Genomic DNA, 14,396 nt, shown 5'->3' with positions numbered 1-14,396 from the left:
AGTGGGTGGGTGGGGAGTGGGAGGTGGGCAGGCAGAGATGTAATTTCCATTTATCTGTGGGAGAATAGTAGGAGATGAATTATACAAAATAACATGCTGGTGCACCCAGCTAATAAATGTATTCTGTAGTAGTTGCTTGAGAAAAGATTCATTCCATTTTCTGTTATTATTTTTCCCTTTAAACAATGGTTGGGGATAGAGAAGTAGAAAGATACTGGTTAAAGGAAAAGGATATATAAGGTTTTCACTTTTTCTGCTTTCCTCTAAGATGTTCAAATCCTAGCAGAAGAGTCTCTCATTGTCACTGATAAATAGTGCCGGGATGATTTTGCCAGGCCAGCCCTAGGTTTTAGCAAGAGTAATGCAGATGCAGATGTATTAGTAGTTGAACAGGCTCTTCATAATATCCTCTTCTTAGATTAAAATTTTGGCAAGTCAGTTAAATGAAAGGATTAGGCAAGCCTAGGATGTCTGCTTAAGAAGAATATTGCTTGCTGTTGTGTTTTCCAATGAGTGAAAGCAATGAACCTCAAAACATCTGGAGTGGTCTTTCATCAGTGATGTGCTAGCAAGAGCTGCTGCATTCATGGAGCATCATGATGACTGTGAGAGTTTTGAGGGATTCAGGGAAATACTGTTGCTCAGTAAGGTAAATGCCACAGAACTTACTTTCTCTGGTTCCCGCAGCCTCAGCCGTGCAAAATGCACCAGCTTCAAACACAAGTCAGAATTGCTTATGGAGTGTATTTGCTTAATGTGCAGTTGAAATTAGAGACTTGCTTCTGTTTGACTTAGATATACATTCTCTTTGGTTTTCTTATCTAATTTTGATGGATGAGTTAAGAGAAGTGCTTTGGTTAGCTCAGGAAGTGCCTCCTGCCTGGGGCTCTTGGCCTCCTTCCTCAGGAGGAAGCTCATTAGAGCAATAAGTCACAAAGAACACTGCCTTATCAGCAGGGACTGCCTATTAATTTCACTTGACCCATGATCAGCTGTTTACTTTGGATAACATCTGCCACCTTTGTGGACCTTAGTGGCCCCACCTTATCTGCCTGAAATAAGGAAGAGATAATCTTGTGAGTATCCTTCTGAGATCTATGCCTGTGATTGTATCTCACATCTTGTAGTAGGGCCACTGTGGGTAGCAAAGGCGTCTGTGCTTTGTGAGCACTGTCCTCTGTGTCTGGGACGCCCTGGGTCTGAGCCTCTTGGTCAACTTCTCTTCATCCTCTAAGACCAACACACCTCTGCAAAGCAGTTCTGACCCCTCCTCCCTCCTGTCTTTGCCCCTGATTTGTTCTCTCTCGTATACCCTGTGCACATGGCTGCAGCTGCTCTTAACTTCCCTTCAAGCCTGCATATGGTCTCCATGAGGTTACTTATTATCTGGTAATTGAAATCCCTCCAAACATTTTATAGCAGTCTTGTGGTCCCCTGGGGAGGGGCGTCGTAGTTAGCTGTGGAGAAGGATATGACTCTCCTATTATGGTTTTCAGGGGCTGGGGAAGCACTAAGTCCCTACCTGCCATTTATCATCCAGGGTTTTAAATTATTCACATTGATTTCCAATCCTTACAGATTGCATGTGATCACATGAATACAGACAACCTGGCTCCTGATGCCAGCCCTGCACAGAAGCCCTGGTCGGTGTGTCTTGATGACAGGTTTGGCCTAGCTCATCAAATCCACAGCAAGCAGTGCCGCCTCTACTCTTTGGGGTGAGTACATTTTTCACAGCAGAAGAAAACACAGACTTTCCTTTAGGCAGCCGAGGCTTCTTCAGCAACACAAGGTTAGGAATGGTTGCAGCGTATAACAGGTGCTGTGCTTTGCATCCTGACATTGTTTCAGACTGATCTCTTTGTTGTGCATCTGCAGGAATGTGCAGATAACAGATGCCTCCTTGGCCAGAGCTACTTCCCCCCACCCGCATTCTGCTGGTAGTAAGTTGGCAGCTCCAGTTCTCAGCATGAAGATGATCCTCTTGGTGAAACCAATGATACTAAGAGCATTCTTATTGTAATGAGAGAGAAGAATATTAATGAGCACAGCCAGAAAAAAAAGGATGTTAGAAATTTTATACACAATTAGGAGTGACCCAAGACAAGCAATGACCACTGTTGATTTTTATGTTTTGTATCAATGATAAATCTATGTGTAGTTTTACATTTTTTTTTTATAAAAAGCAAGGGAACTCTTATGAAAACCATGTGACTTTGTCAAAACTATTTGGAAAAAATTGATATTCAGTTATTCAGGTTGAAAATGACCTGAATGTACAAATAGATTTAGAGAGCGTTTTGTAAAGAATGAATATAAACTAATGAGACTATTTCATTAAATATACCAGTACTTATATAAACAGGCCTGAACTTACAAATGATAAATGTTTCCAAAAAAAGGGCAGGAGGAAATTGTGTTTTGTTTGGAACACCCTGTTCCCTAGACTCTTTGCAGAAGTAATGTAGGTTCTCAGGCTAGACCACTGAAGTCCTTTACAAACAGTACTGGGGACCCCAAGGAGTGTCACATGCTTGTTCCTCACCTGTCGGCTTTACCACCTCTACAGTCTACATTCAGGGCCAGGTATGATAACCACCAGCCATAATCATAGGTGGTCAGGGTTAGGGGCCGAAGGGATCACCATTGTTGTCAAACTATAAGCAAACAAAAGTTACTAGTCATTGTGGATTTTTTAAAAAAGATTCAAATAAGAATTTAAAGATAGTGGGAGGCCGGACGCGGTGGCTCACGCCTGTAATCCTAGCACTCTGGGAGGCCGAGGCGGGTGGATCGCTCAAGCTCAGGAGTTCGAGACCAGCCTGAGCAAGAGTGAGACCCCGTCTCTACTAAAAATAGAAAGAAATGATTTGGACAGCTAAAAATCTATATAGAAAAAATTAGCCGGGCATGGTGGCGCATGCCTGTAGTCCCAGCTACTCGGGAGGCTGAGGCAGGAGGATTGCTTGAGCCCAGGAGTGTGAGGTTGCTGTGAGCTAGGCTGACGCCATGGCACTCACTCTAGCCCGGGGAACAGAGCAAGACTCTGTCTCAAAAAAATAAAAAAATAAATAAATAAATAAATAAATAAATAAATAAAGATAGTGGGAACATTTTTATGTGGGTTAAATGAAGAGCAATGGTATATATCGGTGGAGCTTGCACACAGTAGGGCCTTAACACGTATCCGCTATTAAAGGATTGCTTGAAAGGAGAAGACTAGGGAGGGAAGCTGGTTATGCTTTGCTCTAGATGTGGAGGCTGTGAATTTGAAGATGAGATGCTCCGACAGTTGATTAGAACAGAACTCTTTTTCTGGGAGGCCACCAGCTATGCTTCGAGATTGTAGGAAGGATGGGAAGTTGTGACAGCAGAGTTTATTTTATGTCGCATTAAAAATGTATGAAAGTGGGTCATAAAAATAATTGCATAGTACCACATGCAAATTGGAAATCTCAGCTTGGTCCTATTTTCTTGCTCCAAAGTGCCTTTATATTTTACTTAATATTTTACACCCTGGAATAATTTAATTTAAAGCATATAACTGAATAAAATAAAACTTGGAAAGCTTTGGGGAACATTTTTAAATTCCTTTTTGCTTTCCTTGTACTTCAGAGCTGTTAGATAAGATAGTTCTGCAGTAAGAGTTCATATTATTGCATGTAAAAAAGTAGTTTATCATTTAAAAACATTTTTATTGATGCATAATATTTTACATATTTATGAGCTACGTGTGTTATTTTGTTACATGCATAGAATGTGTAATGATCATGTCAGGGTATTTAGGATATCCATCACCTTGAACATTTATCATTTCTATGTGATGGGGACATTTCAAAACCTCTGTTCTAGCTACTTTGAAATATACAACACATTGCTGTTACCCTTAGTCACCCTACTGTGCTATTATTCCTTCTATCTAACTGTATGTTTGTACTCATTAACCAACCTATCCTCTCCCTCCCCCCTTCCCATTCTCTAGTATCTGTCTTTCTACTCTCTACCTCAACTTTCTTAGCTCCCACATAAGAGTAAGGACATGCAATATTTGTCATTCTGTGCCTGGCTTATTTCTGTTTTTATTTTTATTATTTATTTATTTATTTAAATTTCAGAATATAACTGGGGTACGAACATTTTGGTTACATAAATTGCTTTTGTACTGTTTGAGTCATTGTACCCATTAGGTGTGAATTTGCCCATCCCCTCCTCCTCCCTCCCACCTGACTGATTTCTGATGAAAGTTATTTCCATATGTGCATGTAACATGGATGGCTTATTTCATTTAACATAATGACCTCCAGTTCCATCCATGTTGCTGTGAATGTTAGGATTTCATTCTTTTTAAAGGCTAAATAGTATTCCATTGTGTATATGCCATATTTTCTTTATTTATTCATCCATTAATGGACACTTAGGTTGATTCTATATCTTTGCCGTTGTGAATAGTGCTGTAATAAACATGGGGATGCAGGAATCCCTTTGAGATACTGATTTCTTTTCTTTTGGATATATACCCAGTAGTGGAATTGCAATTTCAATTAGTTCTATTTTTAGTTTTTTGAGACATCTCCATACCATTTTTCATAGCGGCAGGCTGTACTAATTTACATTCCCAGCAACAGTATGTGAGTTCCCTTTTCTCCTCATCCCCACCAGCATCTGTTATTTTGTCTTTTTAATAATGACCATTCTAACTGGGGTAAATGATATCTCATTGTGGTTTTGATTTGCATTTCCTTGATGATTAGCAATGTTGAGAATTTTTTCATGTACTTATTCAAAACAAAAATAGACAAGTGGGACTATATTAAACTTAGAAGCTTCTGCACGGCAAAGGAAACAGCCAACAGAGTGAAGAGATAACCTGTTGAATGGGAGAAAATATCTGTAAATTACTCATCTGACAAAGGACTAATATCCAGAATGTACAAGGAACTCAAACAACTCAACAGCAACAAAACAAATAATCCCATTAAAAAGTGGGCAAAGGACATGAACAGACATTTCCCAAAAGAAGTTTCTCATTTTCATTTAAATGTTTACTATTCAAAATCAACTTTGTACAGAGCAGAAAGAACATCTGAATGTACTTCAGATGTACAGAAGAACATCTGAATTCCACTGGGAAAAGAAATGAATAGATTATAAGGGCCAATATTTGATTAAAAACATGAAAGTGCTTAATTGAAAACTGAGACTAAAGAAAATATTTCTGATGCCTAAAAAAGGATGCCTTGGATTGCCGGTGATTATGCTGATTTCACTGTTGTTAAGGATCCAGGACCCAGACTATCATCCTCCTGCTCAGGTAAATTGCCTGGGGGGCAATTATTAATAGCTTGCTGGCTGACAACATCTCAGTTGATGCTCAGGGAAGAGGGAGCCCCTGGCCAGAAGTGGTACTCCTGAAATGAGGAGCAAGAGCTGGGAGTCAAAGCTTTTTATTCCACAGTTAATGTAAAAGGCATTTGTCTGAAAGAGTGCACTCCATATAATGTTCAGTTGAAAATGAAAATCAGATCCTTTTCAGTTTTGAAATGAAGTAGGCTAGATCAATTAAGATAAAGTAAGGCACTGAGGAAAGGTATATATTAGGGAGAAGGGGATAGAGAAGAGAAATAAGCCGAGGCTGTGGGTTGGATGATATCATCTGCCTTGTGACTTCAGATGGGGCCTGCCCTGCAAGTTTTCTTGTATATATAGTGGTGGGGCGGTGGTGGGAAGGTGAGGGTTGAGGGTGGTAGATAAAGTGAAAGGAGAAAAATCACCTATTTTACTTTTTATGTCAAAGATTGTATTTTAGGGGTAGGAGAGGGAAAGGAGGGAAAGACTTGAGAAGGTATAATACATCGGCAAATATTTTTCATCTCTTTTTTAGGTAGGTTGGTAGGTTGTGCCTTTTGGTTTCAAGTCATAAATTCTCAGCATAAGCAGAAGATTTTATAAGTGACACATGGTTAGGTAACAAGAGCCAATATTTTATACAGAAAATCTGGGACTTTTGGTTACCATGAGCATTTTCAGAAGAATGAGTGAGCTTCAGAGCTAAATGTTTTCATCTTATAACAGCTGAACACAGGAGGAAGGGTGTTAGTATAGTGTATGTGAATGAGGAATCAGAAATTCATGGACCCCAAGGTCTCTCTTTAGGCATTTCCCCCCTAATCACCCTCTCCATGTAATTTTAATACCTTTAATACCATAGATATACTGTATATCTGTTTACGTAAAGTGTGCATATCTGTGCTTTGTATGTAAAAAGAAGAAAGATATTTTTGCCCCCAAAATTCATTTTGTACCTGTGGGAGTGGTAAGTGTCCCTGTTGAGAATACATGTTTTAGATGAAATCTTGGTATTTCATGCAATGTTACATAATGAAAATTAATAATCATAAAATAGTTTTTATCCACTGTTGTGTCATTTATGCTTTTAAAAACCTGTTTCTTTCCCTCTAGTAGTTGGCAGTTTGCAGGTCTAGATAGTCATTTGGCCAGATTCTCTGGTTCCTGCTGGGTTGGAGAATGGAGTGCTGAAACTCCCGGGGAGCCACTAATTGTCTTACCTCTTCCAACCCTCCGCCTTCAGCAGGGAGGGTTAAAAACGCTCCCTGTATCTGCTCTGAGTTTACTTATTTAGATTTAGCTTTTTAAGCAGCTTATTGAGATATAATTCACACACCACACAATTCACCCCTTTAAAACACACAGTTCAATGGTTTTTAGTCACTATGGTCAATTTTAGAGTATTTTCATTACCTCAAAAGGAAGCCCTGTACCCAGTAGCAGTCACTCTCAATTTCTCTCCAATCCTCTTCCACCAAGCCCCCAGCACCCAGCCTTAGGTGCCCACTACTCTACTTTCTGTGTCTATAGATTGGCCTATTCTGGACATTTCGTACACATAGAAGCATACAATACGTGAGCTTTGTGACTGGCTTCTTTGACTTAGCATAATGTTTTCAAGGTTCATCCACATTGTAACATGTGTCAGTACTCCATTCTTTTTTATGGGTGAATAATATTCCATTGTGTGGACTGTAGTAAGGATATACCACATTTTATTTATCTACTCATCAGTTGATGGACATTTGGGTTGTTTCCACTTTTTGGTTATTATGAACAATGTTGCCATGAACATTCATATACAAGATTTCATGTGGACATATGTTTTCATTTCTCTTGGGTCTGTACCATTTTACTTCCCCACCAGTAATCTATGAGGCTTCCAATTTCTCCACATCCTTGCTGACACTTGTTATTATTGGTCATTTTGATTATAGCCATCCTAGTGGATGTGAAGTGGTATCTCACTGTGATTTTGATTTGTATTTCCCTACTGGCTAATGATCTTGAGCATCTTTCATGTGCTTATGCTCAGAGTTTTTGATTCCTGAGGAGCATAAAAGCCACTTACCTTAATACTCTCAGAAATATTTTGAGAACCAAGGGCTTGAAATAGTGCCATAATTCATCCCTTCTACCCTTCAGCAGCATTAGAAGGCATGTGGTTGTCAACACCACCCACAACTAGTCCAAAGAACACCTTTGTGCAACTCAGGAAAAGGCACCCTTCCCTCAAGAACCTTTATTGCCATCTGCTAGAAAATCATCATTATGGTAATTATAATGTGAATGGCACCTCCTAAAGTTGTTCAGTGCACAACCCACACAACCACATGCAGGGGTCCTGGTTGTTTTTCTCCGAGCTGTCAGAGAAAAAGAGCCAAGATGGCTACTCTGTTATTCTATTACGTTTGGATTTAGCCCTATAAATCTCCCTTTATCTATTTCCTCAACAACTCTCAGATTTGGTAGTCCTTCTATGCTGACAAATTTGTTGTGATCTCAAACCCCAGCATTAACATATATAGAATAATATTTAAAAGCATGGTTATATAATTTTATCTCCTCCATAGGGAGGGAGAGGTTGCAGTATGAGCCTTCATTCAAAGGCTTATACGTATTAACTGCTTAACTATTTCAGCAATGGATTGTAGCTGGGACTAATTGTCCCTCAATATTCATTCTCCCCTTTTTTCTTTGGTAACAGAACCCCTGAGGTTAGCAGGGCACATGGCCACTTGCTGATGGCTGAATTCCTCAGCCTTTGGTGTAGCTATAAGGGGCCATATGACTATCATTGAGCAGTAGGATATGAGTGGAAGTGATATGTGCAACTTCTAGGCCACACCCCCAAGAGGAAAAAGTGAGACCATCACTTCTCCTCTTACCATTCCCAATGGCTGGAATACAGATGGAGTGGCAGAAATGGGACAGTCATCTCAGACCTTGAGATGAGAGCCCTGTGATCTATATTCCTTGCTTCATGAAATAAACATTAAATAAAATATTTCTATCAAGTAAAATTTTCTACAATGAATTCTCTTTCCAGTTAAAGAACAGCAGAAAATGGTCTCCTGATAGACTAAATACATTTTTGCTATAAATAATGGTTGTCATTTTATTATGGTTATTTGTTCAAAAATCTTTCTTCATTACTGCTTTGTGAACTTCTTCAGACCAAGGACCATGTTTAATTTATCTGTTACTCCCTGGTGTCCAGTAGAGTGCCTTGCACATATAAAGTGCTCTATAAATATTTATTTATATACATGAACAAATGAATGAAATGTAGCCCACTACAGGCTACATTTGGATACTGGATATCGTACTGGATATCCTGGGAATTCCAAACTCTACCTAATAGTTTTCTTCCACTTAGGGCAGCATTTTATAGGTCTGTCTGTTGTCATTCATCTACTCAGCATTGAGGATTCAGAAATGGGAAAAATTGACACAGGCTTTTTCTTCATGGAGATTTACTGTCTAATCAAGTAACTGACAGTTCCCTAGACCTGAGATCACAAATATTCCTTCTATGATCCTGTGTCCTGCGTTCATCGCAGTAAGGTATAGTATAGAGAGTGCATGATTTGGAACCACCTAAATTGGATTTGACTCCTGGTTTTAGCACTTTGGGCCGTGTTTTGTAACACCTATGCATGCTATAGCTATTCCTGCTCTTGCTTTTTACACCTGCCACAAACTTTACTAATTTAAACTGAGCTTAAAGAAGTATTTCAAATAAATTAAGAATTATAGACATTGGTTAAATGAATATAGTTTATTACTTTCCAATATAGTACATATTTATATATTAAGATTAAATAGATTGAGTAAAAGTAACATAAGTTAATCAAAAAATTACAAATTGCAAATAGTTTCATGTTATCTAATGTATTATACAAAATAGTTCCCCACTATTTAATGATTAACTTATGTGTGTATATGTTTGCTTATGATATTTATAACAGAGAACACTTGTATGCAAATAGAAAATTTCTGGAAAGATACACAGAAAACTGCTAACCATGGTTATCTCTGGAAATTAGTGGCTAAACATTGTAGTGGTAGAAAACCTTTTCTTTTCATTTTATATACACTTCCTACAATTTGAGTTTTTCCATGTGTATTTATTTTACAATTATAAGCAACTAGTTTAAATTGAAAACATACCAATATATAATAAAGTACTTTACCAAAAAAAAGTAGAACTTTGTGTAGCTAATTTAATTACGGTTGTTTTTTGAGGTCTTGATTAAAATACATATATGTGTTTTAGAATGGAGAATGTTTTCTTGTAAACAATATTCTGAACATTCAGAGGAAGAAATTCTTCACATTTTTTACTCTAAAAGGTTTATATACGAATTACATTTAGTGAGTACTTTTTTTGACAGTGTTCTCTGTTCTCTTAGTGAAGGTACAAAACTGCTCTTTTCTACTGGGGGACCTACGACAACACTGCTTTGTTCATCTCAGTTTCAAAAAAATTTAATTAACTGAAAAATCCCTTGGGACAGGTAAATTCTACAATATTCTGATCTACATGGAAATAAATCTGTCTACTAAAAAATGCTTTGTAGTTTCAACTGCAACTTTTGGATTTATCCTTAATACTAGGTATATCAGTTAGCTATTAATGTTTAATAAATCACTCTAAAACCCAGTGGCTTAAAACCACCATTATTTTCTCTCACCTGGATGTCTGCAGGTCAGCTGGGCTTCCATGGATCCAGGCTGGGCTCAGCTGGGAGGCTTTACTTCAGGCTGAGGTGGCAAAGGGCAGTTCTGTTTTTTCTAGAAGGCTGGTAGACTGGCTGGGGTGCCCCTGCTCCTCACATCTCTTATTTTCCTGAGACCAGCAAGCTATCTGGAGCACGTTTTTATTGTGATAATAATGCAAGAGAGTGAACAGAAGCACACAAAGCCTAGGATCAGGACTGGCATACTGTCACTTCCTTCCATAAAGCCAGTCACATGGCCAAGCCAAAAAAATCAAGGCATGGAGAAGGACACTCCGTCATGATGAGCGGGCAGCAGTGTGGATGAGGAGGGGTGAAGAATTAGAGCCAGCAAGTCAGTCTGCCACACCAGATTAGGTAATGGAAAATTGGGAGGAAACCAGGGTAGAGACTACAATGATTTGAGCTGTGTGGATTAATAGGAGGTAGAAAATAGGGAACAGGATTTCTTAGGTAGAAGAAATGGAAGTGTCTATGAGAGGAGTGCTGAATTTTTTTTAGGCAAAAAGGGTTGAAAGAGCTGTAGCTGAAGGACATCAGAGGGCTGACATGCAATGGAATGCAGTGAGGAAAAGAGCAGTGTGTAGGGTGAAGGGACAAGAAGAGGCAGGCGAGACTACAGTCATCCTTCAGCATCCGAGGAGGCTGGTTACAAGACCACTGCAGATACCAAAATCTGTGGATGCTCAAATCCCTGATATAAAAGGGCCTGGTATTTGCATATAATCTTGGAACATCCTCCCTTATACTTTAAATCACCTCTAGGTTACTTATAATACCTATGATGTAAATGCTATGTAAATAGTTGTTACACTGTATTGATTTTTAAAATTATTTTTTATTATTGTATTGTTATTTTTTATTTTTATTTTTGTGAATATTTTCAATCTGCAGTTGGTTGAATTTGTGGCTAGGAACCTGCAGATACAGAGGAACAACTGTATTAAGAATGTCTAGGTGGATGATCTTTGTACTGAAGACTTAAATTAGTTAAATAAAATCAGGGAAATGATTCTTATCCACTGAACTTGTACACTTCCAAATTATGTAATAGTCAGTCATTCCTCGGTATGGGGGGTCATTGGCTCCAGGACACCCTCACCCCCTCCTACCCTATGGATACCAAAACTTACGGATAGAAAAGTCAACCCTCCATATCTGTTTTTCAGTCCAAATTTGGTTGAATCCACAGATACGGAACCACAAATATGGAGGCCTACAGTATTTATTGAAAAAAATGCACTTATAAGTGGCCCCGGGCAGTTCAAACCTGCATTATTCAAGGGTCAGCTGTAGTAGAGTGTAAGATAATGAAGTATTTCTGCAGTGGGTTTAGGTTTGGCCAGTGTATTACAGATATTCTGGGTTTTGGTATCCTAAATCACATATAATTATAGTATTTTGCACAGAGAAGTCATAGCCACCATTTTTAAAAATTACTCTTTGGTTAATTTCATGCTTGTTATTAAAATTGATCCTTTAATCAAAGTGATACTTTATACCACTAAAAAAGAATATTTCTCACTAAATCCAATATTTGTAAGTTTATAATATTCCACATGAGGTGCTACCTATTTGGTACTTAAATATAATGAAATCATAGTTTCTTCCCCTTTTGATGTGAATTTAGGTAAGGAATTTCTTCTGCTTCTTCAGTTCTGGATCCAGCAGAACCATCTACATTTGCCTTTTTTTCTTTGCACTGTTTAAAAATATACTTTATTTCTAAGAAAATAGCTGTTGTTTTTAAGTCAAATTGCATGCACAGCACTGGTCATTAGAGACAAATGACCTCCTTAATAGAACACACCTCTCAAAGGAACGGGTCCTAGGGCTTATATTTTTTAATACATTCTGAGAAAATCTCTTTAGACTATTGGATATTCTTCCTTGTTTCATTGCTACTGTGATTTACATCTTTTAAGACAATCAGTTTGATAGCACTTCTACTTGTTTGAGCGTATGATTCTCTGGTCTGTTTAGCAGATAAATTCTCTTTATCCAGAAGCTTTGAGCTTTAGTGCTTTTTGTGAAAGAAAGTTTATTGTATGTGTACATTGGAAAACGAGAAGGCTTGATAATGGCTAAGAAACTTGGCCTTGGAACTGTCATTTTGTCAATCCAGCAGGGCGTATGGAACTCATGACATTTGTTGTTGTTTCCTCCTTGTTTCTTTGCAGGCTGGGAAGTGACGATACCCGTTTTGAAGTTAGCATGGCCAACAACGGCTGCGAAGTGCATCGTTTTGATCCCAGTGTCAAGTCAGCTCATGTTCTGGAGAGTCAGCGCCTTTGGTATCATCGTTTGTCCATCGACTGGCGGGACCCGCATCCAGCTGTTGCCGCCCACAAACCACATAGCAACACCAGAAAACTGGGAAGCATTTTGAATGAATTTGGGCATCATAAGGTGAGGTTTTTCATTTGGTTTCATAATTAAATAAAGCAAACAAATCCATAAACGTTTTTTTTAAATGCAAACCAAGGATAACAACATTGGCATTGGATAGTTGACGGTGCAGTTTTAATCTTACTAATCACCCAAAATTATTCACAGAGTCAACTCTGTAAACATAAAGTTTTGGCAAAGATATAAATATTTAAACTTATTTGGAGATTTTAGTTGTTGAGTAATGCTGAGGTCTTGGCCAACACTGAGCAAGAAGACTGAAAAACTTACTTCTGGCGTAGGCTGAAGAATACCATTTCTGTTTGGCAATTATTTAAAATTTTCAGAAAGGGCAAACTACTTATGTTGACCTCAAACACAAAAAATAATCTGAGCCAGGTTTATGTTTGTGAGAGATTGCTTGTGCATTGTTTCTCACTGTTATAACATATGTCTCATGTTTGTCACTATTTTGCGCCTCTGGGTTCTTAAAGTTCAGAAAATATGTGTAGTTTTGATTAAAATCTACTTTCTAAAATTGAATAAACATTATGTATTTTATATAATTATGTCAAATGATGTCAAATCTCTGTAAATACTTTATTGTGAATGGACAGCAAAAATGGAACTGAGTCTTTGCACTGTGTTCCCTGAAAGCAATTTTTAGTGTAATATACCCAAACTAATTGCATTCAGTAGGCAGATACTAGGGTTCTCCTGAGTGTAGTTGGCTTGTCTTTGATCTCTAACCCTGGTTGGGTCTGGCCTATCTTAGCCTGTCGTTCCCAGCCAGAGGTGCCATGTAATTTAGAACTTGTCAGAATGGGAGTTTCTAGTTGAGAAATAATGTGTATGGGACTCAATTTTAAACTTGAGCTGGCTTTTTGATCTTTAATAAGAGGCCTATATTATTATTCCTCTTTCTTTCTCCTCCTCCCCTTCTCTCCCTCCTCCTCTTTTTTCCTTTCCTCCTGCTCCTCCTGCTGTTCCTCCTCTGTCTCCTCCTCCTCCTCCCCATTTCTCCTTCTCTTACTGTTCCTCCTCCTCCTTCTTTTAAACCCCTTTAATTAGACAGCCCAAGCTTCTTCAAGAACAACTTCAAAGAATTTGCTGTTCTTTTAACATGTGATTAACTATTGATTTATATTTTGCCTTTCCACTGATAGTAACTAGCATTTAATAGTCAGGAGCCTTAATGAAACATATATATACACACAAACACATACATTTTTTTGGGTAAAATCCCAGAACAGAACCCTTTTTAACATGCTATTGATGTTTAAAATATGTGTGGGAAGAAGCAGGAGCATTTTTCAGAACTTTATTTTTATATTATTTTATTTTTTTGCTACTTGTTACCTTTGTAGACCTGTTTTTTACAGCTGAAAATTACAGGCCTGATTCTCTAATATGTCAACTCTAGCTTATTCAACGACGCAGCTACTTATTCTTTGTGTGCAATTAGGACTCTTGCTGCTCCCCCTCCTTGATGCTCTTTATTTCCTGGCCCTCTCCAGCCCCAGTCTTCAAACAAAAGAGTAGGGAAAAAAGGGGAGACTCAGTGCCATTTTGCTTTTTTTCAGTAACATTTTAGCAAAAGATTTGGTAATGGTAAGGGTAAAAGATGACTTTGAAAGGTGATCTGTGGATACAACCTATCTAACCACATTTGTTATGGAAAATGTGTTTTTGGATAGCAAGGTGGGTACCTGAATTGTGTTTGTTTAGCTCCATGGGAGCTGCAGGGAGCAAACCTTTACGCTGAGGAGAAAGCATGGAGCTTTTTGCAACACTGCTCCTGAGACAGCAGAAATATTTATAATAATACCTAAAAAGGAGAAATGCTTTAAAGGATTGCTGCTATTCCTAAGGCTACTTATTTTTATTAAAAACATTCACAGTGAAAGCGATCAGGCTCAG

At 38.2% G+C, this 14,396-nt stretch overlaps 1 protein-coding gene across 2 annotated transcripts in view; it reads left to right on the top strand.

Moving 5' to 3' along the window:
• The window catches only part of METTL24 (methyltransferase like 24), a 91,539-nt gene that overhangs the window by 35,446 nt on the left and 41,697 nt on the right, over positions 1 to 14,396 (top strand). Inside the window, exons 3-4 of one of the 2 annotated variants that reach the window (XM_045544175.1) lie at positions 1,579 to 1,718; positions 12,269 to 12,497. In XM_045544175.1, the coding sequence (XP_045400131.1) occupies positions 1,579 to 1,718; positions 12,269 to 12,497 (369 nt within the window). Of the gene's footprint in view, positions 1 to 1,578; positions 1,719 to 5,230; positions 5,312 to 12,268; positions 12,498 to 14,396 lie in introns of those variants that run through there. The other variant, XM_045544176.1, reaches the window with a different exon arrangement.

Source organism: Lemur catta, chromosome 2, assembly GCF_020740605.2.
Source record: "Lemur catta isolate mLemCat1 chromosome 2, mLemCat1.pri, whole genome shotgun sequence".
Classification (NCBI taxonomy): Eukaryota; Metazoa; Chordata; class Mammalia; order Primates; family Lemuridae; genus Lemur; species Lemur catta.
The sequence above is the reverse complement of the archived record's forward strand: the minus strand, read 5'-3'. Positions and strand labels throughout refer to the sequence as shown.